The 19,621-nt window shown below is 44.3% G+C and overlaps 1 protein-coding gene across 6 annotated transcripts in view; it reads left to right on the top strand.

The window, feature by feature from the left end:
- ENTPD4 (ectonucleoside triphosphate diphosphohydrolase 4) overlaps nt 1-18,904 on the top strand; it is a 42,594-nt gene extending 23,690 nt beyond the window's left edge. For 2 of the 6 annotated variants that reach the window (XM_088838036.1, XM_088838035.1), the window contains exons 7-14: nt 760-819; nt 1,099-1,253; nt 2,928-3,094; nt 5,705-6,029; nt 7,904-7,989; nt 8,866-9,027; nt 10,187-13,228; nt 13,962-14,387. In XM_088838036.1, coding sequence (XP_088694162.1) covers nt 760-819; nt 1,099-1,253; nt 2,928-3,094; nt 5,705-6,029; nt 7,904-7,989; nt 8,866-9,027; nt 10,187-10,415 — 1,184 coding nt within the window. In that variant the 3' untranslated portion in view covers nt 10,416-13,228; nt 13,962-14,387. Of the gene's footprint in view, nt 1-759; nt 820-1,098; nt 1,254-2,927; nt 3,095-5,704; nt 6,030-7,903; nt 7,990-8,865; nt 9,028-10,186; nt 13,229-13,961; nt 14,388-18,882 lie in introns of those variants that run through there. The other 4 variants (XM_088838037.1, XM_088838038.1, XM_088838039.1 and 1 more) reach the window with 4 other exon arrangements.
- The last annotated feature ends 717 nt before the right edge of the window (nt 18,905-19,621 follow it).

The following is a 19,621-nucleotide window of genomic DNA, read 5'->3' as shown; positions in this document are numbered from 1 at the left end:
TCTGAGTAAGGTAGATCCGCTGGACTTTGCACATTATGTTAAGCGAGGTAAGTCAGAGAAAGACAAATACTGTGTGACACCACTTATTTGTAGAATCTGAAAAAGTCAGAAACCAGAGTAAAATGTTGGTTACCAGGGGATGGGGGTAGGAGATAAGATTAATGATGTTTAAGGGTAGAAACTTGTGACACTAGATAAATAAGCCATAGAGGGTTAACGCATGGTATAGTGAATAGAGACAATGATACTGTACTGTAATGTTGTGAAGATAATATTGCTACAAGGGCAATCATATATAAATGCATCAAAGTAGCACACTGTATCGCTTAAATTTACACAGTGTTACACGTCAAATTTATTCAGTTTTGAAAAGTTGGACAGGTCTTGAATTGTTGGACCCTGGAGTTTGGACTTTGTTCTATAGATCAGTCCAGTAGAGAATAGCGTGAGTTGGAATGGGAGAGTCAGAACAAGAAGGTCAGTTCGATCTCTATACCAGATTAAGTCTCCAAATTTCAAAGGAACACTTGGGCCTAGGGAATTATATTTTCAAAACATGCAAATGGTATGAAACTACAAAATTAGAAGTTGAGAGTTCTTGGAAAACCACTGGAAAAAGATAAAATACACCAGTAAAAGTGTATTTCTTCAGATAATGTTTTCACAGCTTGTCGGGATAAAATAAATGTCTGCCCAGATTGCACTGATCAGAATTGCATAAACTGTTTTTAAGCTTTACTCTTCTTACAATGTCTTTAGGTGTCTATGCTTGGATCGGCATTAATTTTGTCCTTGGACGATTTGAGCATATTGAAGATGGTAAGTATTGTGCTTCCAGTGGATGTGTCTAACTGAGTCTTCTGTCTTTTTCTGTTTCATGCAAAGCGTAGAGAAGGAGCTGAGTCTGGTGACACAGCTGGGTGTGGAGGAGCAGCGTGGGAGGCACTGCTGTCCCTTAGTGAACTTGGTCCTAGTAGGGAGGGGCGGGTTGGGTCTCCTGGATGCCCTGGGACCCACCTGGAAAGCAGGATGACTGTTTGCAAGGTCGTGCTTCCCTGCATTTGTTCCATTCCAGTGGGTGTTTCTTGTTCTTTCCAGATGACGAGGCAGTCGTGGAAGTTAACGTCCCTGGTAGCGAAAGCAGTGAAGCCATTCTTCGTAAAAGAACAGCTGGTATTCTAGACATGGGAGGCGTGTCAACCCAGATAGCATACGAAGTACCCAAAACTGTAAGCTTTGCCTCCTCACAGCAGGTTATTATCTGTACAAATTTCCTTCCTTTTGGTTTGGTTTTCATTTAACATGTCTCCATCCATTTTTGTTTTGTTTTCTGAGTCTGAACACATCTTTACTGTGCTTGCCGAGGGTCCCGCCTTCTCAACCCAGGCGACAGGAGATGGGAGGAAACCAAGGCAAACCTCCGTTAAGCCGTTTGTGTTTGTTCATTGAAGTCAGCTGGTTTGTTTTCTGAACTTACGTAGAATTTTCCTTTGGTGTGTATGTCAGCCACACACGAGTTTTTATTTCTGTTTCCAGTCACTTTTTTTCTCAGCAGGTATCGTAAAACTTAATATAATAGCATCAGATTTCTTAAATTGTAATTGGGAAAAATTGCTTTTATGTGTGGGGGCAAGGACGTGTGGTCAGACAGCTTTCCACTTTCCTGGTGAAGGCTGAGGTTTGTATCCACTGCTCTGGGTTTCTCAACGTGTGAGTCACTCTGTCGTTTGTCTGCACCCCTGCCTCTCGTTTCCCAGTAGGCTGGGCAGCCTTGTGTAGAGCAGAGGGGGTCCAGGTGGGTTCCTGAATTGCTCTGTGTCTTTCACTGTTGCGTTCAGTTGTAGATTAATATCAGCAGAGTGAGTGGTTAGAAAAGAGTGGAGCGGGACAAGCTTGGGCTACGTTGTCACCCTGTCCTCTCTAATTGTGGGACCTTATGCAAGTCTACGGGGTCACACAGAGTTGGACACAACTGAAGTGACTTAGCAGCAGCAGCAGCATGCAAGTCACTTCACTTTTTTGAGCAGGTCTCTTCAGCTATAAATGTGAACGCAAGTGTCTCTGACAGAGGATTATTACAAAACTGATTGAGGTAGCACATCTAGTATATTTAACGCCCTGCCAGACACCTTGTTTCAACTCAGTAAACATTATTGATGTGTTTTTGACGTGTTTATTAAGCGCCTTAGAAAAATGCCCTGTAAATTCAAGTATTACAATTTGTGTTTCCTACTTCCCATCCAGGCATGCCTCTAGAAACTATTACACTATCGGTAAAAAGTCACGTTTTCCCCTCAAAGCAAGAAACTCAGAAAAGTAAATTTGGAAAAAAATACTGAAAAATCAGAAATAAAAATTTCCCATGGATGCATCATCCAAAAAAAAAAAAAATGATACTGTTCTGGTGTATTTATTTTCATTCTTTTTTTTACCTCTTCATAGTTTTTAAAAATATGGTTGTTATAATCTTACTGTTTGTCCAGGGTTTTATCCTTTATTGAACAGTGCACAAGCATGTTCCTCCATAAACTGCTACCATAATAACTAACCCCTCCCTGGAATTGTACATTTCAATGCCATCCAGTATTTTCTGTCACAGAATTGCAAAGGACATGGTTGTGTATAGAGACTTTTCAATGTTGAAGATTATTTTCACAGTGTAGGATTTCCTCGGTAGATTTACTAGATCACATTGTTAATGTCCTTTTTACAAAGTCATTTCGGTATCACAGATGTGCAGCTCACCTGAAATTTTTTAAGTCAGGGTTGTCATGTTGAAGTAGGAAAGATGCTTAGAAGGATCCTTGGGAAATGCAGGAGCAAAATGTTTGCTCCTTTTAGATGAGACTCTTTCAGGATCCCTCTTTTTAGAAGGAAGTAATTATTTTTGCTTAAAATACTTAAGTTTGTGGGCCTTACGTCTGCAGGAAGAAGTAGCTAAGAACCTGTTGGCTGAATTTAACTTGGGGTGTGACATTCACCAAACGGAGCATGTGTACCGAGTCTATGTGGCCACATTTCTTGGGTTTGGTGGCAATGCTGCTCGACAGAGGTATGAAGACAGAATATTTTCAAGCACAGTTCAGAAGAACAGGTAAAGCACCTTCCACTGCTCAGCCATGACTTTGAAATCTAGGTCTGTCCTCATAGAAGACATACCCAGGCGAAGCAGGGAGCCCTCAGTCAGCAGAAGAACATCACCACTGTTAGCTGTTTACCGCCCAGCCTACTGAGCTGGGGAAGAAATGCAAGGGCAGCAGGGTCCTGCCTTCAGCCCCAGCCTACCAGGCTCCGAAGGAGGCTCTTGCTCTCAGATCCAGAGTTCTTCACTGCTGGATTAGAGGTCTCACTCTCAGGATATTAAATACTTTTAAGCCCTGGGTGGTGTTATTCCAGATTGCCAAGTCCTGGGGAAACTCAGCACCTGGGCCACTCGGATTTCCTGGTGGCCCACAGGATGCAGTGGTGGCGTTGAGTTATGAGATGGCCTAATGTTGTGGGAACCAGCCTGGGCGGTTATGTGGTAAATACGACCATAGGAAGGAAGTTATTCATGAGAAAGAAATGATCCAAAAGTCAAAGTTTGTCATTTTAAGCATCTTTAGCAGTAAAACTTTTTAAAATGAGTTTATGAAGATTTCTGGTATAGAAAATATCAGAAGCACCTTATCAATTTAAATTTATTTTATAAATTTAAGTATATACCAAATATTTATTTAAAATTAGTCCATTAGAACAGAAAAGCCATTTGAATGAATTTAAAAAATTCTGAAATCTGAGATGTAAAGAGTTATTAATTACTATGCTTTGTTTTGTTTGTTTTGATGTAACAATTTTGAGGGGGAAAATCCTGATTTATAGAGCTAAATGATAGTGTATTTCTTTAATCAATTTGACCTTTTTTGTTGTTGAGGTATAGTTGATGTACGACATAGTGATTCACAGTTTTTAAAGTTTATACTCCATTTATAGTTATTATAAAATATTGACTACAGTTTAATCTTAATAAACCTGTGGAGGCCTAAACTTTAAGAAAGTCCAAATCAGAGCCATTTAGCTCCTCATTTTCCAGAAACTCACATGTGTGAATAGGAAAAGCAGTAAAACTTGTTCTTTGTCTGCTTTAGATGTTAGTTGAATAGTGTTAGGTAAGAGATAGTAAGTAGTCCCAGTTTCTTTTTAAAAATGGCTATTATAACATACTTTGGTAAAATTATTTTTAATAATATTCTTAAAATAGAAATATTTTATAAGTGACATTTAATTTAGAACTTTGGAGAAATACCTTCTTCTGCAGCTCTGATTTTTACTAATTGGTTTTAATGTCAAGAAGGTTGTATAGAGGGCTGTGGAATGGTACTTCTTAATTTAAACATAGAGCAAGTAAAACCTGTAGCATGAAATACACATTTAGCTCATTCTAGATTTATATAATCATTATAAATATTAGTCATCACTTTTTACATATGTCATGAATTGAGCCTTCAAATGCATATTTATCTCTCTGCCATTAGTAATGATGATTGATTTTTTAAATTACTCAAATATTTTAAATTAATGGCAAAGACATTAATTTATTACATGCACTTCCATTTTGAGTTGCCCTGATCTTAGGTCAGTTGAGTGTCAGGTAAAAACTTGACTTAATTTCAGTGATTGAATGTGAAATTCAGGTGCCCTCCTAACAGTTAAATACCTTTTAGGCCCATGGGACTTCCTGGTGTCAAACACTAATAACTTGAGCTTTTCTTTAGCGGTGAAGATACACAGTAGGATGCCAGATCTGGACATTTCATTAGGAGGTAGTAAGTGTAGAGCATTTCAGTAAACAATGTTAAGATTTCTACAGGACTTCTCAGAGCCCATAGTACAGTAAAATTGTTATCTGCTGCAATTGGGATAAATAGTTGGTTAACTTAAAAAATTCAGTTAGAGCAGAGAATCGTAAAAATAGAATCAACCTCAAGCATTTTGTTCTAACTTGTGTATTCAGTTGCCAATCTTTCGCTCTGGACTAAAAGCTTTTCTTAGGCTGCATCTGTCATTTCTCTGGCAGGCACTGCACCCACTCATTTGATACTATTTTGGCTTTCTTTCAAGAATACCAAGACCTTAAAGACATCTGTGAAGCAGTTTGACACTATTTTCTATCTAGATTTTTACTAATTTTTCCAAACTTTAAAAAAAAATCTTGCTAATACCTAATTTGACACCAGTTTTCTAGCAGTTTGCCTTTATCATATTTTTCTAAGGTATCTGACGCAGCTTTCACAGGACCAGCACCTTCTTTTAACAGTCACATTTCATCTATATGTAATTAAAATCACAGGCATTTGTGGCCAAAATGGGGCTGGGAATAACACAGTGAGTGGGTGTTGGACTGCAGTGAACAAGAGACACGGAAGAGCTTACTAACTGTGGACCCTCAACAGCCAAGGACATCAGACTGTGTCACAGGGCACAGAAAGCATCAGTGATCTGACAGGGTTGTAGTTTCACTGGCCCCCGTTTAGGTGTCTGCTGTACTCAGGTGTGTGTTATGAGTCTCCTGGAGGGGTGCAAGTCTGTGTTTCTCTAACTTGATTTTTCCTGAAACCCTTTTGTGTTCCATGGAACAGAGTTTGGGAAACGCTGACTTGCAGCCACCTTCTTCTTCACACAGTTTTCTATCAGTCTCGTGATGAAGTTTCTCTTGGTCCTGTAGGCTCCTGGGGAAACAGACTGGACTAACTCCTGACACTCCATTCCTGGACCCCTGCCTACCCCTGGACATCAAAGACGAAATCCAGCAAAACGGACAGACTCTGTACCTGCGGGGGACGGGGAACTTTGACCTGTGCCGGGAGACCATCCAGCCTTTCATGAACAAAACAAATGAGACGCAAACCTCCCTCAACGGGGTCTACCAGCCTCCAATTCACTTCCAGAACAGCGAGTTCTACGGCTTCTCCGAGTTCTACTACTGCACGGAAGATGTGTTACGGATGGGCGGAGACTACGACGCTGCAGCATTTACTAGAGCCGCCAAGGTAACTGTCCAGGGAGCCGGTGTAGGCAGCGACAGGCCCAGACTGGAGCAGGACATGGGAGATGGCAAAAGGCTGTGTGCGGTCTCTTAGCAGCCCTGGCTGGGCCTTGGTTAGGTGAGAGGAACAATCACAGCAGAAGCCAGAACACCCGCTGTGAGCCAATTTCTGTCCCACTCCATGGACTGCACTGCCATCGTGGCTCCCACACGTAATAGTGTAATTCTGGTCCAACAGCTCCTCACAGCTTCCTGCCCTTTGCTGCCAGCACCCCTCTTCTCTTGTTCTCCCTGCCTTTTGACAGCCCCCTAGGCTCGAAGCCTGGGCAGTCTCCTCCCTGGTCCTTTGACCTGTAGGTTCTTGGCTGGTCTCATCTGAATTCATGGTTTGCTCTGCCTCCCAGAAAGAGGCTCCACATGTGATCCCTGCCCAGTGCCTGCTAGCCCTCCAATTCCAAACAACCCCTCCTGTCGCCCCATTCTGTTCTGCTGTGTTGTCTCGATCATGGCATCACAAGCCATCCAGTCCCCCTCTCCTCCCCCTGTCACTCATCCATCCCTTCCCGTACACCCCGTTATAGCAATCATCAAGCATATTATTATATGTCAGAAATAACTTTTCAGCCCCTGCTCCCCCTACTTTCTGTCCCATCCTCAATGTCCCAGTCCTGGACTCTGTCACTCGCATCGTTGCAGGAGCCTCCCTCTGGTCCTCCTGCTCTGGTCTCCCTCCCATCATTCATTCTCCACACCGCTCCCCAGTGTTCTGTCTGAAACCCAAATGCAGCCACCTGGTCTCCTTTTCAGAGTCTTCAGCGTTTCCTCTTGCTTCCAGGATGAATTTCAAATACCTTAGTGTGTCCGCCCCTGCCCCTCCCCCGACCCCATAGCCTCATCTCCCCACCGAGCACTTTACGCTCTAATCACATCAGACATTTATTTGTTTCCCTCCCGTCAGTGCTCCCTTCGGCCGTGGTGTTTCCTCTGCCTGACAGGTGTCCGAACCCTCTCACCCCAGGCTGAGCACCGTATTCTCTATGTCCCCTGTCTTGAGTGTCACTGCCTCTCTGATCCCCAGTTTCTTCACCCTTTAAACAGAGGTTAGAATAACAGCCATGTCAAGGAGCTGTTTTAAGCATGACATTCAGAAAAGATGCTGACACAGTACTCAGTAAGTCTTCGCTCTTAATATATACCTCCGTACAAGTGACATCAGGAAAGGTGGCACCTCTTTCCCATCTCTTGTAATCATCCTGGTGTGCCCAGGGGCTTTCCTAGTGACTCACATGGTAAGGAATGCGCCTGCCAATGCAAGAGACTCAGGAGACCCAGGTTTGACCCCTGGGGCAGGAAGATCCTCTGGAGTAGGAAATGATTACCCACTCCAGTTTTCTTGCCTAGAGAATCCATGGACAGAGGAGCCTGTAGTCCATGGGGTCACAAAGAGTCAGATATGACTGAGCAACTGAACACACACATGGAGTTCCCAGAATACCACGTAGCCATGGACCTAGGTGTTAAATCTGAACCAGCTGAGGTACAACTTCACTTTTCCAAAAATCTGTGCCAGTCACTTGCAGTCACGGGGGGAGAAACTCAGCAGCTTTGGAAGAGGTTGGTTGTAGGCAGTGAAACTCTCTGTAACAGTGATCTTGACCAAAATTTAAGATGAAAATCAAGCATCGTCTCTCTCATCAGTGAAGCGTTCACAGAGTGCATGTGCTGTGTCCTCGTGGGATATGGACATATATTAAGCTTGTGTTTCTAACTGGAAGGATATGTTCCTTATGAATATGAATTTGGTCAACACTATTTTTTTAATGAAAAAAATTTAATAAACTTTTCCTAGGGTTATACTTGGGGTGAAATTTCTTTCAGGATTATTGTGCCACGAAGTGGTCGATCCTGCGGGAACGCTTTGACAGAGGACTGTATGCCTCTCACGCCGACCTCCACAGGCTCAAGTAAGTCATGGACAGAGGGCCCAGGGTATGTTGAAGAAACTGTGTGTCCGGTCTCGGCCCCAGTCTGCCTTTGCGTCTTCATCGGTCCCTGCTCTTCCGCATCTGCCCAGGGTCCTTTCAGATGGGTGGCAAAGACTCATCCAAATATGTCTTGCAGTCTTGGGCTCCGTTTTGGTCTTGCTTCCACCTGGGATTCTTCTGTGCATCTTTTGCCATTGATGCACTGCCCAGAGGTCAGAGGTCAGAGCTGTTTTCCTCTGTCCTGTTTTCCTCTGTCCACTCAGCCAGGCTCCGTCCCCCTCTCCGAGCCTCCAGTGCCCTCATTATGACTCTGGCACATTTATCATATTCTGTTTTGTTTTATAGGTATTTGTTGCTTTTTAAAAATCCTTTGCTTAACCACATTAGCTATGTTATTATTTATTTATGATGATATCGTATTACTTGCTTAGCCCAGTACTTGGCAAAAAGCAAGCATCTGGTAAATATTTAAAATCATAGACTATCAGAGCCAAAAAGGACCGTCCCATGTTCTCATTATATAAAAAAGAAACCAAAGTTCAAAGAAGGTGACTCTTGCTCAGTATTTATTCAGAAAGGAGTTAAATGATGGAAAGCCGAAGGGGAAAAGTCTCTCATGGGCACCACATATTAAATTATATAGAGATCAGGTTTCATGGGCGAATCGATTTGACAGGTGAAAGATGTGGGACAGGGAGTATAAACCAAGCGAATCAACTGGAGGTGCTGATTCGGCCCTCAGAGCACCAGCCTTGTGAAGCCTGCACACCCGCGTCGATCTCTGAGGGCAAGACCAACCACACAGGTGTGTTTGGACCAGTGACTCAGTCCCCTTCATGTCTGTGCCATTTGTAGGTATCAGTGCTTCAAATCTGCCTGGATGTTTGAAGTGTTCCACAGGGGCTTCTCGTTTCCCATCAGCTACAGAAATTTAAAGACAGCCTTGCAGGTTTACGACAAGGAGGTGCAGTGGACTCTCGGAGCAATCCTCTACAGGACCCGCTTCTTACCCTTGAGGTAGGGCTGGGAATTTGGTAACAGAAATCCAGCCGAAGGTGCTTCTCTGCATCTGAGGGATCCTGGTAGCCATGGGTATGGGCATTTGGGGCGTTGATGCTGGCTGTGGGCAGATTGGGAGCATGGTGGGGTTGGGGGCATGGGGAGGGGGGCGTCTGACTTGGTCTTCCACACTGGTGCATCCTCCCCTCCTATTGTCATCAGCTGTCTATTCCCTAGCCCCGACACAGAGGGGTCCATTCCAGGGTCCTTAACCCTATGGCCTTGGACCCCTTCCTGAAATGTTGCTTTTAGTGCATAATACAAATGCGTAAGTTTATAGAGGAAACTGTTATATTGCAATATATTTACCAAACATTACAGAAGACAAACTTATGATTTGTAGTGTATGTTCTTCCTTATTAGAACCTTAGATAGTAAGACCTGGCAGCAGAGTTCATACTTTCTGGAATTTCAGTGCAGTTGATACCTGGTGATAGTATTTTGAGGTGTCTGCAGCACACCCCAGTGTGATGTGGAAGATCTGTGGGTTGTACTCGGAGCAGACTCGCATGTCCTTCTGACACTGTGGTGGTGTTTGTCTGCCTTCACGTTCAGTGGAAATACTGCATTGCAGCCAGAGTCATGACATAAAGACAAGTCTTCCTCCCCTGTCACAATCAGACCTGGCTGTCAGCTGACCCCCACATCAGAACCCTGGTTCAGAAATAAGTGAGGGGTTAGCCGGTTTGGGTTTTGGTTTTCCTTTCATTTAATTAAGCCTTTCCCAGCAGCACATTTAGCTGGGCTAACAGCAGAAACTGAGAAGTACTTCTTACTGATCACAAACACGTGCTTTGACTCCACATTGGCTTCTGTGTATTAGTGAAACACAGTTCTAACTTTCTCTGATTTTTGTTATCCAAACCTGAGTGTTGGTAACAGCTGCAGACTTATGAATACACTTTCCTGTGTTACCGTCTTCATACTCAGAACCACCGTCTGCTGGGCCACATTATCCCCCATTTTAGAGGTGAGGGAACTGGGACAAGGGTGACAGTTTCTGTCTGCAGAGCCGAGTCCTAAACCAGGTCCCCACTGCCCTGCCCCTGGGCACCGTCACCTTGCATCTGCTGCCTGCCTAGTTAGCCGTCCTGTGTGTCCTTGTTCCCCGGGGCAGAGACATCCAGCAGGAGACCTTCCGGGCCAACCATGCGCACTGGCGGGGCTTCTCCTTTGTGTACAACCACTACCTGTTCTCCGGCTGCTTCCTGGTGGTCCTGCTCGCCATCCTCCTCTACCTGCTGCGGCTGCGGCGCATCCACCGGCGGGCCCCGCGCAGCAGCTCAGCCGCCACCGTCTGGCTGGAGGAAGGCCTTCCGTCCCAGAAGATAGCTGGCACCTTATGAACCGGACTCTGAGCCCCCAGAAGACTCTACAGGAAAAGCCATTTTTGCCTCAGGGTTTCTCCTCTTCATTCTCACTTAGTTTTGCTTTTCCTTTCCTGTTTGTTCCTTGAAACAAAATCAAACCCCACTGTTGGTAAACTCCGCTGTCCTCGAAGTATTGTGTTCAGCTGTTCTGTGTACAGCTTTGAATGGAGGAGTCAGGAAAAGGGAGCATCACTTCATATTTGCTGCGTAGACTATCTGCCAAAAATTACAAAGATTTTTGGTTGTTCTCTAAGGCATATTCAATTTTAAACAGATGCACTTTGATACTGGAGGGAAATAGCAGGCTGTCCTCTGTCAGGGGAGGTGGAACTGGGGGGTGACACTTTCACAGAACCAGAACACGTTCTCACTGGACCGATCATCCCTGTTTCTGTCTTGAAAGCTCTCACCTAAAGAGGGACATGCTTATTTATTTATTGTTCAGGGCTCTTACTGTTTATTTTCTTTGCAGGTTTAAAAAACCAGAACCATTTATATCCACAGTAGATACGTATAGGCACCAAGAGGTAACAGTTTTTTAAATTGATAGGAAGAGACCTGGAAAAATGTGAAAATGACCAGAGTGCTCTGTGTGTGTGTGTGTGTGTGTATGTGTGTGTGTGGAAAAATGTGAAAATGACCAGAGTGCTCCGTGTGTGTGTGTGTGTGTGTGTGTGTGTGTGTGTGGAAAAATGTGAAAATGACCAGAGTGCTCTGTGTGTGTGTGTGTGTGTGTAAAAATGTGAAAATGACCAGAGTGCTCTGTGTGTGTGTGTGTGTGTGTGTAAAAATGTGAAAATGACCAGAGTGCTCTGTGTGTGTGTGTGTGTGTGTGAGAAATACCAATGGGGGAGAGTGAGGGAGTGCAGTGCTGTCACTTTTAAAAGCACACGCTTCAGAGTCTACAGTTGCATTTCATTTAGAAAAAAAATGAGTCCTCAATACCAGCCACAGGCATTACTTCCTTCATCCCATCTTTCAGCGCCCTTAGAACACTATGTTTTTGCCTGAGTTGGAAAATTCATAGTTCCACTGGTTTTAATGTTGTTAGAACTGGAGCTGGTGTCTGCCAGCTGGCATGTCCGTATTTTCATTCATTTGTGGTTATTTAATTGTGCTCTGGTTTCTTCCACCTACAAGTTGGTATCCCTCCTGCTCTCGTATTTCAGAGACTTGGCTTGACTGTTGTGGTTGAGGTGGTGCTGGCAGGGCCATTGTAAAGCCACAGGACTAAGAGAAAGAAGAATCAACTCACATTTTGAGGAAAACATGTTTGAAATTTCAAACAAAAACCTAAAAAGGATAGCTGGATTGGTGTCTGTGAGATGGGTGGTTTTTCACCTATTCATTTAGTTCAGAAACTTTGGACATTCTCATACATAATTTTTTAGATGGTCTGTGTGTGTGTACACACGCATGCATACCCCTAGACTATTTCTTAACTCCAGAACAGATAAATCCATCTAGTTGGTAACAGATTTATATTTTGAGAGTCATCAGCTACTTTTTAAAAGAATTGCTGATGAGAGAAATAATTCAGGTTCTTAAGCCCTTATTTAATTTAGAAGAAAATTTGGATATTCATCTTGTCTAGTAATTACTTAAAAACCTGACATACTATATGTTGATAACTTAAAAGATTACAGATTTATGAAAGAAATGCGAATCCTCTGATCCTGCTCTTCAAAGTGAATATTCTAATGCTGGAAAAATTGTTGGTAGAAAGTTTGCCTCTCAGATATCAAGAATGTTGGAGGAGCTCATTGGTGTCATAGCATCTCGTGTGTAGGGAGACTTGTCTTAGAGAGGGTGAAGACAGGTATCTCTCGAAAAAATCCAGCCTCTGAAATGCTGATCTCCAAGTGTTTAATTCCTTGGTTCCTGGTAAACACCGTTCTTTTTCAAGATGCAGCCACACATGAGTTGTGTCATGAGTACCCCAGGTAGAGAGAGCTGGCATGCTTCTCCTTGACTTCTTAGAGGGGTTGCCCTGTGGACGGTAGGTGGCATTAGTGATGAACAGAAAGTAAGTTTACACGTTAGCTTTTCTCCCACCAGCCATGTGGAGTAGTAAGACCCTAACCTGCAGGATGAAAATTTCCCAGCACCTGGAATATGTGATTTTGCCTTTCACATCACGACAAGGATAAGCTAGCATAGGTAGGTTTAAATGGGCGTAAATTTAAGACCTCCTACGATAAACAGCCACTTTTTAGATAAAGGGTGCTAATGTGGTCCAGCTCTGTATGTTTGGGGAGTGAAGCAGAGACCAGCATGGAAGATCCAAGCTTGACATCTGTCTGCCAGGACCTATCTCAGTCTCCAGAAGGAGTCCCCAGATTAGGGTCCCAAGGCACAGTGGCCTTGTACTTTGCACAGTTCGGAGCTGTGTACCCCATCAGAGAAATCCCAGCAGAGGCTTGGCAAGCCATCACCTACAGGGAAAATCTGGGAGACTCTTGAGCTGAGAATGTGTTTTCAGTGTTTTTAAGGTCATTAAAGGAAAAGTAACCGATACACACCAGAGACTACATGTGACCTGTAGAGCCTCAGACACTTACTCAGTGTCCCTTTACAGAGGACGCTGCTGAGCCTCCACAGACGGTCCGTTCAAGAACGGATATCCAGTGCCTTCTCTCTGTTCAGAGAGGTACCTGCGAGCAGCGTGAGCACACAAAGAAGGGCCAGAGACACGACCAACTGCAATCTGAAAGTAGTTGTGGCTGCATCAGAATCTCACTCATCTTTTTCTCTAGGTACTTTTCAAGATCAGTTTTCTAATAAACCAGGTAACATACCCCCTCTCCCCCCACCCAAATTTAAAACATGCTGTTGCGGGGGTGGGCGCTCACTCTGCCCTGTTGTGACATCTGCAGGCACAGGAGGGGCCTAATTCTGGAAGCAAAGAAATAATGTCAGTTAAGGGCTGGCCAAGAAGGCAGTAAAGGGTGAACACTTTTAGTGACAGAAAGCAGGCGAAATCAGATGGGTGGGAGGGAACTTGCTGAAAGCCTCGCAGAGAGCAGTGTTCTGTGTTAGCTCTCTGTCTGGTGGAAAGATTCCTCAAGTAAATGCTTCTGTTCATTGTCCTACCTGTGCTGCTCCTTTTTAAACCTCCAGAGAATGTTCCTGAAGATTTTACAGTCCCTGCAAGGACATCACAGTAAAAGCATAAACAGACTGATTGGTCCCAGTGGCTTTTGCACATTCTCCCCCTAAACCACTGGCTTTTTGCAGCTCCCCACCCTGGAAGCTGGAGAGACGCCTTGCTCTCCTGTCACCACACTTGTGCACCCAGGAGGGAAAGCGCTAGAGTACCCAGTGTTTAAATCTGAAACTCAGGCCTATATAGGATACTTCTTCTAAGAAGCATGCGCCACTTAGCAGGAAACAAACCGGCAACTGCGTTTTCCAAGCTTTTAAAAAAAAAAAAAAATCAGCTTTAGAACTCTGTGGTTACGTGCAGTGAATGCAGCAGAACTACCTGTAAGTAAATTATTTAGTTATTTATTTCTCTTTCAGGGTTTTGTCTTTTCACGATTTTTGTTGCTTGTTCTCTCCTGCGGTGAACGAGGTGTCCAAGGAGCAGTCTGTGCTCCCACTGAGACTTTATGAGACTTTATTCCGAGGTTAGGGGTTACACAGACTAAAGCAGCATCTCTAAATGCTTTTGATTTAAATGGTGTTTTCCATCCAAAGAATAATTACCCCCGGGGAACTGTGCTGTCGTATCATTTTCTGTGTTTGGCAACCTCACCTTAAGACACTCCACACGGATGGGTGTTGAGAATAAAATGGAGGTTCATCTGGTGGCCCATAGATTCTGTGTGAGCTTGCTTGCTTGTGATTTTCAAAGAGATTTTCCTCTGATGTTTGAATCTTGTTACCTGTTAGAATGCTTAGTTGAACTCGAATCTCAATTCAGTAAAATAAATTGTCTGAGTCTGACTACACACTCCATGCGTTTGCTGTATTTGACGCGCGTATAGTGAGGCTCTGCTGTGTGTGGTGGAGGGAGGGGTCCCAGTGTCCTTCAGCTGGAAACCCAAATATTTCATGAGGAGAAACATTCACCACGGTGTAATACCAAGCCATTCATCAACAATAAAGGCCGTTAAAAGACTACTGTTTATAAGGTTGTCATTTTAAAGGACCCATTAAATAGATCTCTGGTGGCTCAGATGGTAAAGAATCTGCCTGCAATGCAGGAGACCTGGGTTCGATCCTTGGGTCAGGAAGATCCCCTGGAGAAGGGAAAGGCAACCCACTCCAGTATTCTTGCCTGGAGAATCCCATGGACAGGGGAGCCTGGTGTGCTACAGTCCATGGGGTTGCAAACAGACACGACTGAGTGACTGAAGCACATATTAACTATATATATATATATATATATATATATATACAAGGAAAAGAAATCAAACTATGTGTTTTTGTCTTGTAAGTAGTAAAATAATTGCTGACCTTATATTACACCATTTTGCAATTAGATCTAAATTTAAAGCCATTGGCTTAATTCCAGAGAAGCATGAATCCCGTTATTAATGTTGCCAGCAACTATTAGAAGCTGCCCCTCTTTTTCAGCTGTTTGAGAATATCTAAATAGGGCTGCAGGAGGAAGGGCCTGAGCCATAACCTGAAAATAGATGATACAGACAGGTGGAAAGGAAGGGGACCGGCTGTTAAGAACAACAAAAGCAGGGTAGGTTCGGGGGAGGCAGAACCCAAGTGGGAACGTGTGGAGGGCGGTGAATGCAGGGCAAGGAACCATCCACTGAGCACAGGAAGGAACGGTAACGTTAAAACCTGCTTAAATAATTCTCAAGGGGACACAATATAGGCCTCTATGCCTGAGGGTGAATACATTAAATTATATCAAAGCCTAGAGATGTCTACATTTTATTCCACTTCTTGGGAGAGAAATAAGTGCCTGTTTCCAGCCGACTGCCCCTGTTAACAGACCTGCAAGGCAACAGTTTTGGGTTTTGGTTTTTCATCTGTTTCCGTTCCCCCATGAGTCTGGAATGCACAAGTGGATTTTTTTCTTTCCCCTGAGATCCCAAAATGCTAATCGTTTGCACAGAGGGGTTTATAGTGCTCTCACTGTCCTGGGAGCCAGGAATGTCATCTCTGTCTGAGACACGGTATCTTCTAACCAAAAGTCATCAAAGACACAGGAGCTTAGGAGCGCCCTTTTTCCCAAAGCCCAGTGTGTATAGATTGGGGCTTTGCCTGGAGTGAGCCTCCCACCCAGAGGAAATTCTACACCCCAAGGGTCCTCCCCAGCAGCATCCTGTCTGGGAGCCTGCTGGCCCCAGCCTGTGATCTGCTCCCTGTTAACAAAAGGAGAGTTGATTGAGCTGTCAGGTTTTCCTTTGTCCTCAACAAGCTCAACTCTCCCTCCTGCTTTCTGTTAGCGCATCCATTAAGGCTGACGAGAACCTGGCTGGAGGTCGAACTTCTTGGCCTTCTATCTGCACCCATCACCTTTGATCTGGTCGGGCAGGTGGATTGCATCTGGGCTCCAGACTTCACGGCCACTTAAACATTTCTGTCAACAGCCCCATTGTGTGTCTGAGAGCCAGACAAGAAGGCCCAGCCTTGAGACTTGCACCCTGAGGAAAACCGCTGAAAGCCCCCTCACAGAACAATGGTGGTGATGGGTACAGAAGATGGACTTCTTGTTTAAACACAGAAACTCAAGGGAGAGAAAAGGATTCTATTCGTCTGAGAAAAGGAGAGGAGGGAAAAGTTGGTCTGTGGCCAGGTTCACTGGAAGACAGAGCACCCCCCTAATTCCCAGTGTGGGACGAACTCTTCCACTGTATTATTTCTAGAAAGTCCCAGACTGGCTTTTCTCACTGTGCTCCTGGGTTTATAATTGATAATTTTGATACCATCTTCCATCCTTTTTGTGATAATCAGAGTTTGAAGGAGGCAACTTCAGAAGGGTTAATCCTCTTGCCTGTGATAACATGTGACTTAAACTGCAGGGGCCAGACACAGCACTTTCTCCTAAGAGTCCATCTCCACCTGGCACAAGCTTAATTCATTACCTAGATTTTAGATTCAAAAAGACTGAGACTCTTAAACGTTTAATGGGCTCTACCCAACCTTGTAAAGTTTGTTATTTAGGTCATGGCAGCAAAACAGAATTTTTTGGACGTTCCTGGCCGTTGTCCATAATGTTCAAATGACACTGTCCTCTTTAGCCTTCCGTGGCCTTGTTGTCCATCAGTATATCTGCTCCATCCCTAAATCCCTTTGAATGTGGATCATGAGGGGTCTTGTGTTTACTTTCTGTATTTCTATGTTTATGTCTAATCCAACAAAGAAAACCCCACACAGCACCTGCTGCTGCTGCTGCTGCTAAGTCACTTCAGTCGTGTCCGACTCTGTGCGACCCCATAGACGGCAGCCCACCAGGCTCCACCATCCCTGGGATTCTCCAGGCAAGAACACTGGAGTGGGTTGCTGTTTCCTTCTCCAATGTGTGAAAGTGAAAAGTGAAAGTGAAGTCGCTCAGTCTTGTCCGACTAGTAGCGACCCCATGGACTGTAGCCCACCAGGCTCCTCCATCCATGGGATTTTCTAGGCAAGAGTACTGGAGTGGCTTGCCATTGCCTTCTCCGCACACAGCACCTACTGTTTCATAAATATTTGTGGTATAAGAAAAAAAATCTGGTTTCTTTGTCAAGGCAGTAGTAACTCTAGGTTCCTAGGATTTGCAATATACATATTTTATAAGTCTTTTATTCAGTCTTCTTTCTGGATGACAGTTTTATGCAAATTTAAAGCCATGTACAGTTTTAAATTTAAAACTTTATGTAGAAAAACTTAGAAATAAATTCAAGTGGTTTCCTTCCTTCTTTACCATGTAGTCTTGGAAAAAAAGGAAAAAGAATCCCTAAATTAGGTATTGATAAGTAGAGGTAAATTAAGATGAGTGTTTTACAAATTGCAGCTTGGAGGAAATAATTTCTGTATGTGATCGTATTCTAAGCATAGCTTCAGAATTTTTTTCCTTTTAAAATTATCCTAAAGTTAATTCATCTTTTAAACCCCACCCCCAAGCACCAACTGCAAGGGGAGGGTAAGGATGGATTTAGCTCTATCAAAGATAAGAATTTCTGTTCAACAGCCATCACAGTCAAAACTAATAGGTGGCAAACCCAGAGGGTATTTGCAGTGACTAAAACTGGAATGGGATTAATATTATTATAAAAGGTTTTTTTGGAAATCAGCAAGAAAAAGGAAAGCCCAAAGAAAATTGGGCTATGGGAAGAGTTTCCTGGTGATGCAGTGGTTAGGACTTGGTGCTTTCACTGCTGTGGCCCTGGGTTCAATCCCTGGTCAGGGAACTAAGATCTCCCAAGCCACTCAGCATGGCCAAAAAAGGAAAAAAGAAAAATAGGCTATGAATGACCCACAAAAGGGGGAGCTGAATGACTAACAAGAAGGGAGAAACTAGACCAGGAGTCAGCAGAATTGTTCTCCAAAAGGAAGTATTTTCAGTTCACAGCCCATATGAATTCTATCCAAAACTTACCTCACTGTGCTTTTGTAGTGTGAAATGAGTCATAGACAAGATGTAAATGAGTTTTTATCTTTACAGAAGGTGGATGGCAGGCCAATTCCACCCATGGACAGTATTTGCCAGCCCCTCCTCTAGACACTGCACTCTGCTGGGCCTAATGTTAGAGAAGGTCATCCCACCTCTACAGACCATCCTCTGCCTTTAATTTCCTTCCACTCGAGAATTACCCTTATTTCTACTTCCTACCAACTGTTACTTCAATGTCGCACAGAACATACCTCCTCCCCCATACCTTTTTCCTCTGAGCATTTTCTACTAACTCAGACCAGAAACCTGCATGTCATTCTAGAGTTCTTTCTTATCACCCCCTTTCTGCGTGTGTGAGAGTGGAAATGTTAGTCACTCAGTCATGTCTGACTCTTTGCAACCCTATGGATTATAGCCCACCAGGCTCCTCTGTCCTGGGAATTCTCCAGGCAAGAATATTGGAGTGAATTGCCATTTCCTTCTCCAAGGGATCTTCCCCCACTCAGGGATCTAACTTGGGTCTCCTGCAGCAGGCGGATTCTTTACCATCTGAGCCAGCAGGGAAGTCCTAGAATACTGCAGTGGCTTCTCCAGGGGATCTTCCCCACCTGGGGATCAAACTCAGGTCTCCTGTATTGCAGGCAGACTCTTTACCATTTGAGCCACTAGGGCAGTCCCTCTGCATGTAATAACCACCAATCAAGTATCAGAGTCACCATTTTCTTGAATGTAAGTTTCTAGGTGCAGCCTCGGCCTGCCTATCTGGGTAGCATCCTATGAGAACCCCAGTGGCAGGGGTTGTAGTCCACCTGCTGTCTAGCTGCAGAAAGAGATTTCGCCACCTAGTGGCTGCTCTAACCCTGGCCTTTTTCTTTCTCTGAGGACCTGAACAGCCTGCCCTTCTGAAGAAGCAGCGTATCCTTTGCAACGGAATCACAAACTAAAAGTACATTTCATCACTGTAAGTCCGGAAATGTCCCATGAATTGTACAAACTGAGAGAGATCTAAGTCCACAGTTAGCGGGAAACCAGAAAAGGTATGAAAATGCCGCCAGCTGGCTCCCTGGGTAACTGGCTCCCTGTGTCTCCCTGGTCCCTCCTCTGGGTGTTTCCACTGCTTGCTCATTAGAGCAGAGGGTGTCCTGAGGCCTATAGAGCCGAGGTCTGTCCTGGAAAGAAGGACAGACTCACTCCTCACTCTCACACATGGGTCCTAACACTGGTGGTAAGAAGTGAGTGGCAGGTAGGGAAAAATTCACTTCAGATCAACCCACTGGAATAGCAGGTAGTTTCCTGTGGCTGCCATTGGGTTTCCCGATGGCTCAGCAGTAAAGAATCTGCCTATCAATGCAAGAGACAGAGGAGACTCAGGCTCAATCCCTGGGCCAGGAAGATTCCCCTGGAGAAGTAAATGGCAACCCATTCCGAGTCTTCTTGCCTGGAGAATCCCATGGATGGGCTATAGTCCATAGGGGTTGCAAAGAATCAGACACTACTGACCACCAGCATGGTGCTCTTTCCAGCTTTCCACGATCTCTCCTATAGCTGCCATAGCAACTTACCACACATTTGGGTGGCTTAAAACAACAGAAATGTATTCTCTCGGTGTTGGGAGCCCAGG

The sequence above is a fragment of the Moschus berezovskii genome, chromosome 7, assembly GCF_049115385.1.
Source record: "Moschus berezovskii isolate FMDL1 chromosome 7, NW_MosBer_1.0, whole genome shotgun sequence".
Taxonomy (NCBI): Eukaryota; Metazoa; Chordata; class Mammalia; order Artiodactyla; family Moschidae; genus Moschus; species Moschus berezovskii.
The sequence above is the reverse complement of the archived record's forward strand: the minus strand, read 5'-3'. Positions and strand labels throughout refer to the sequence as shown.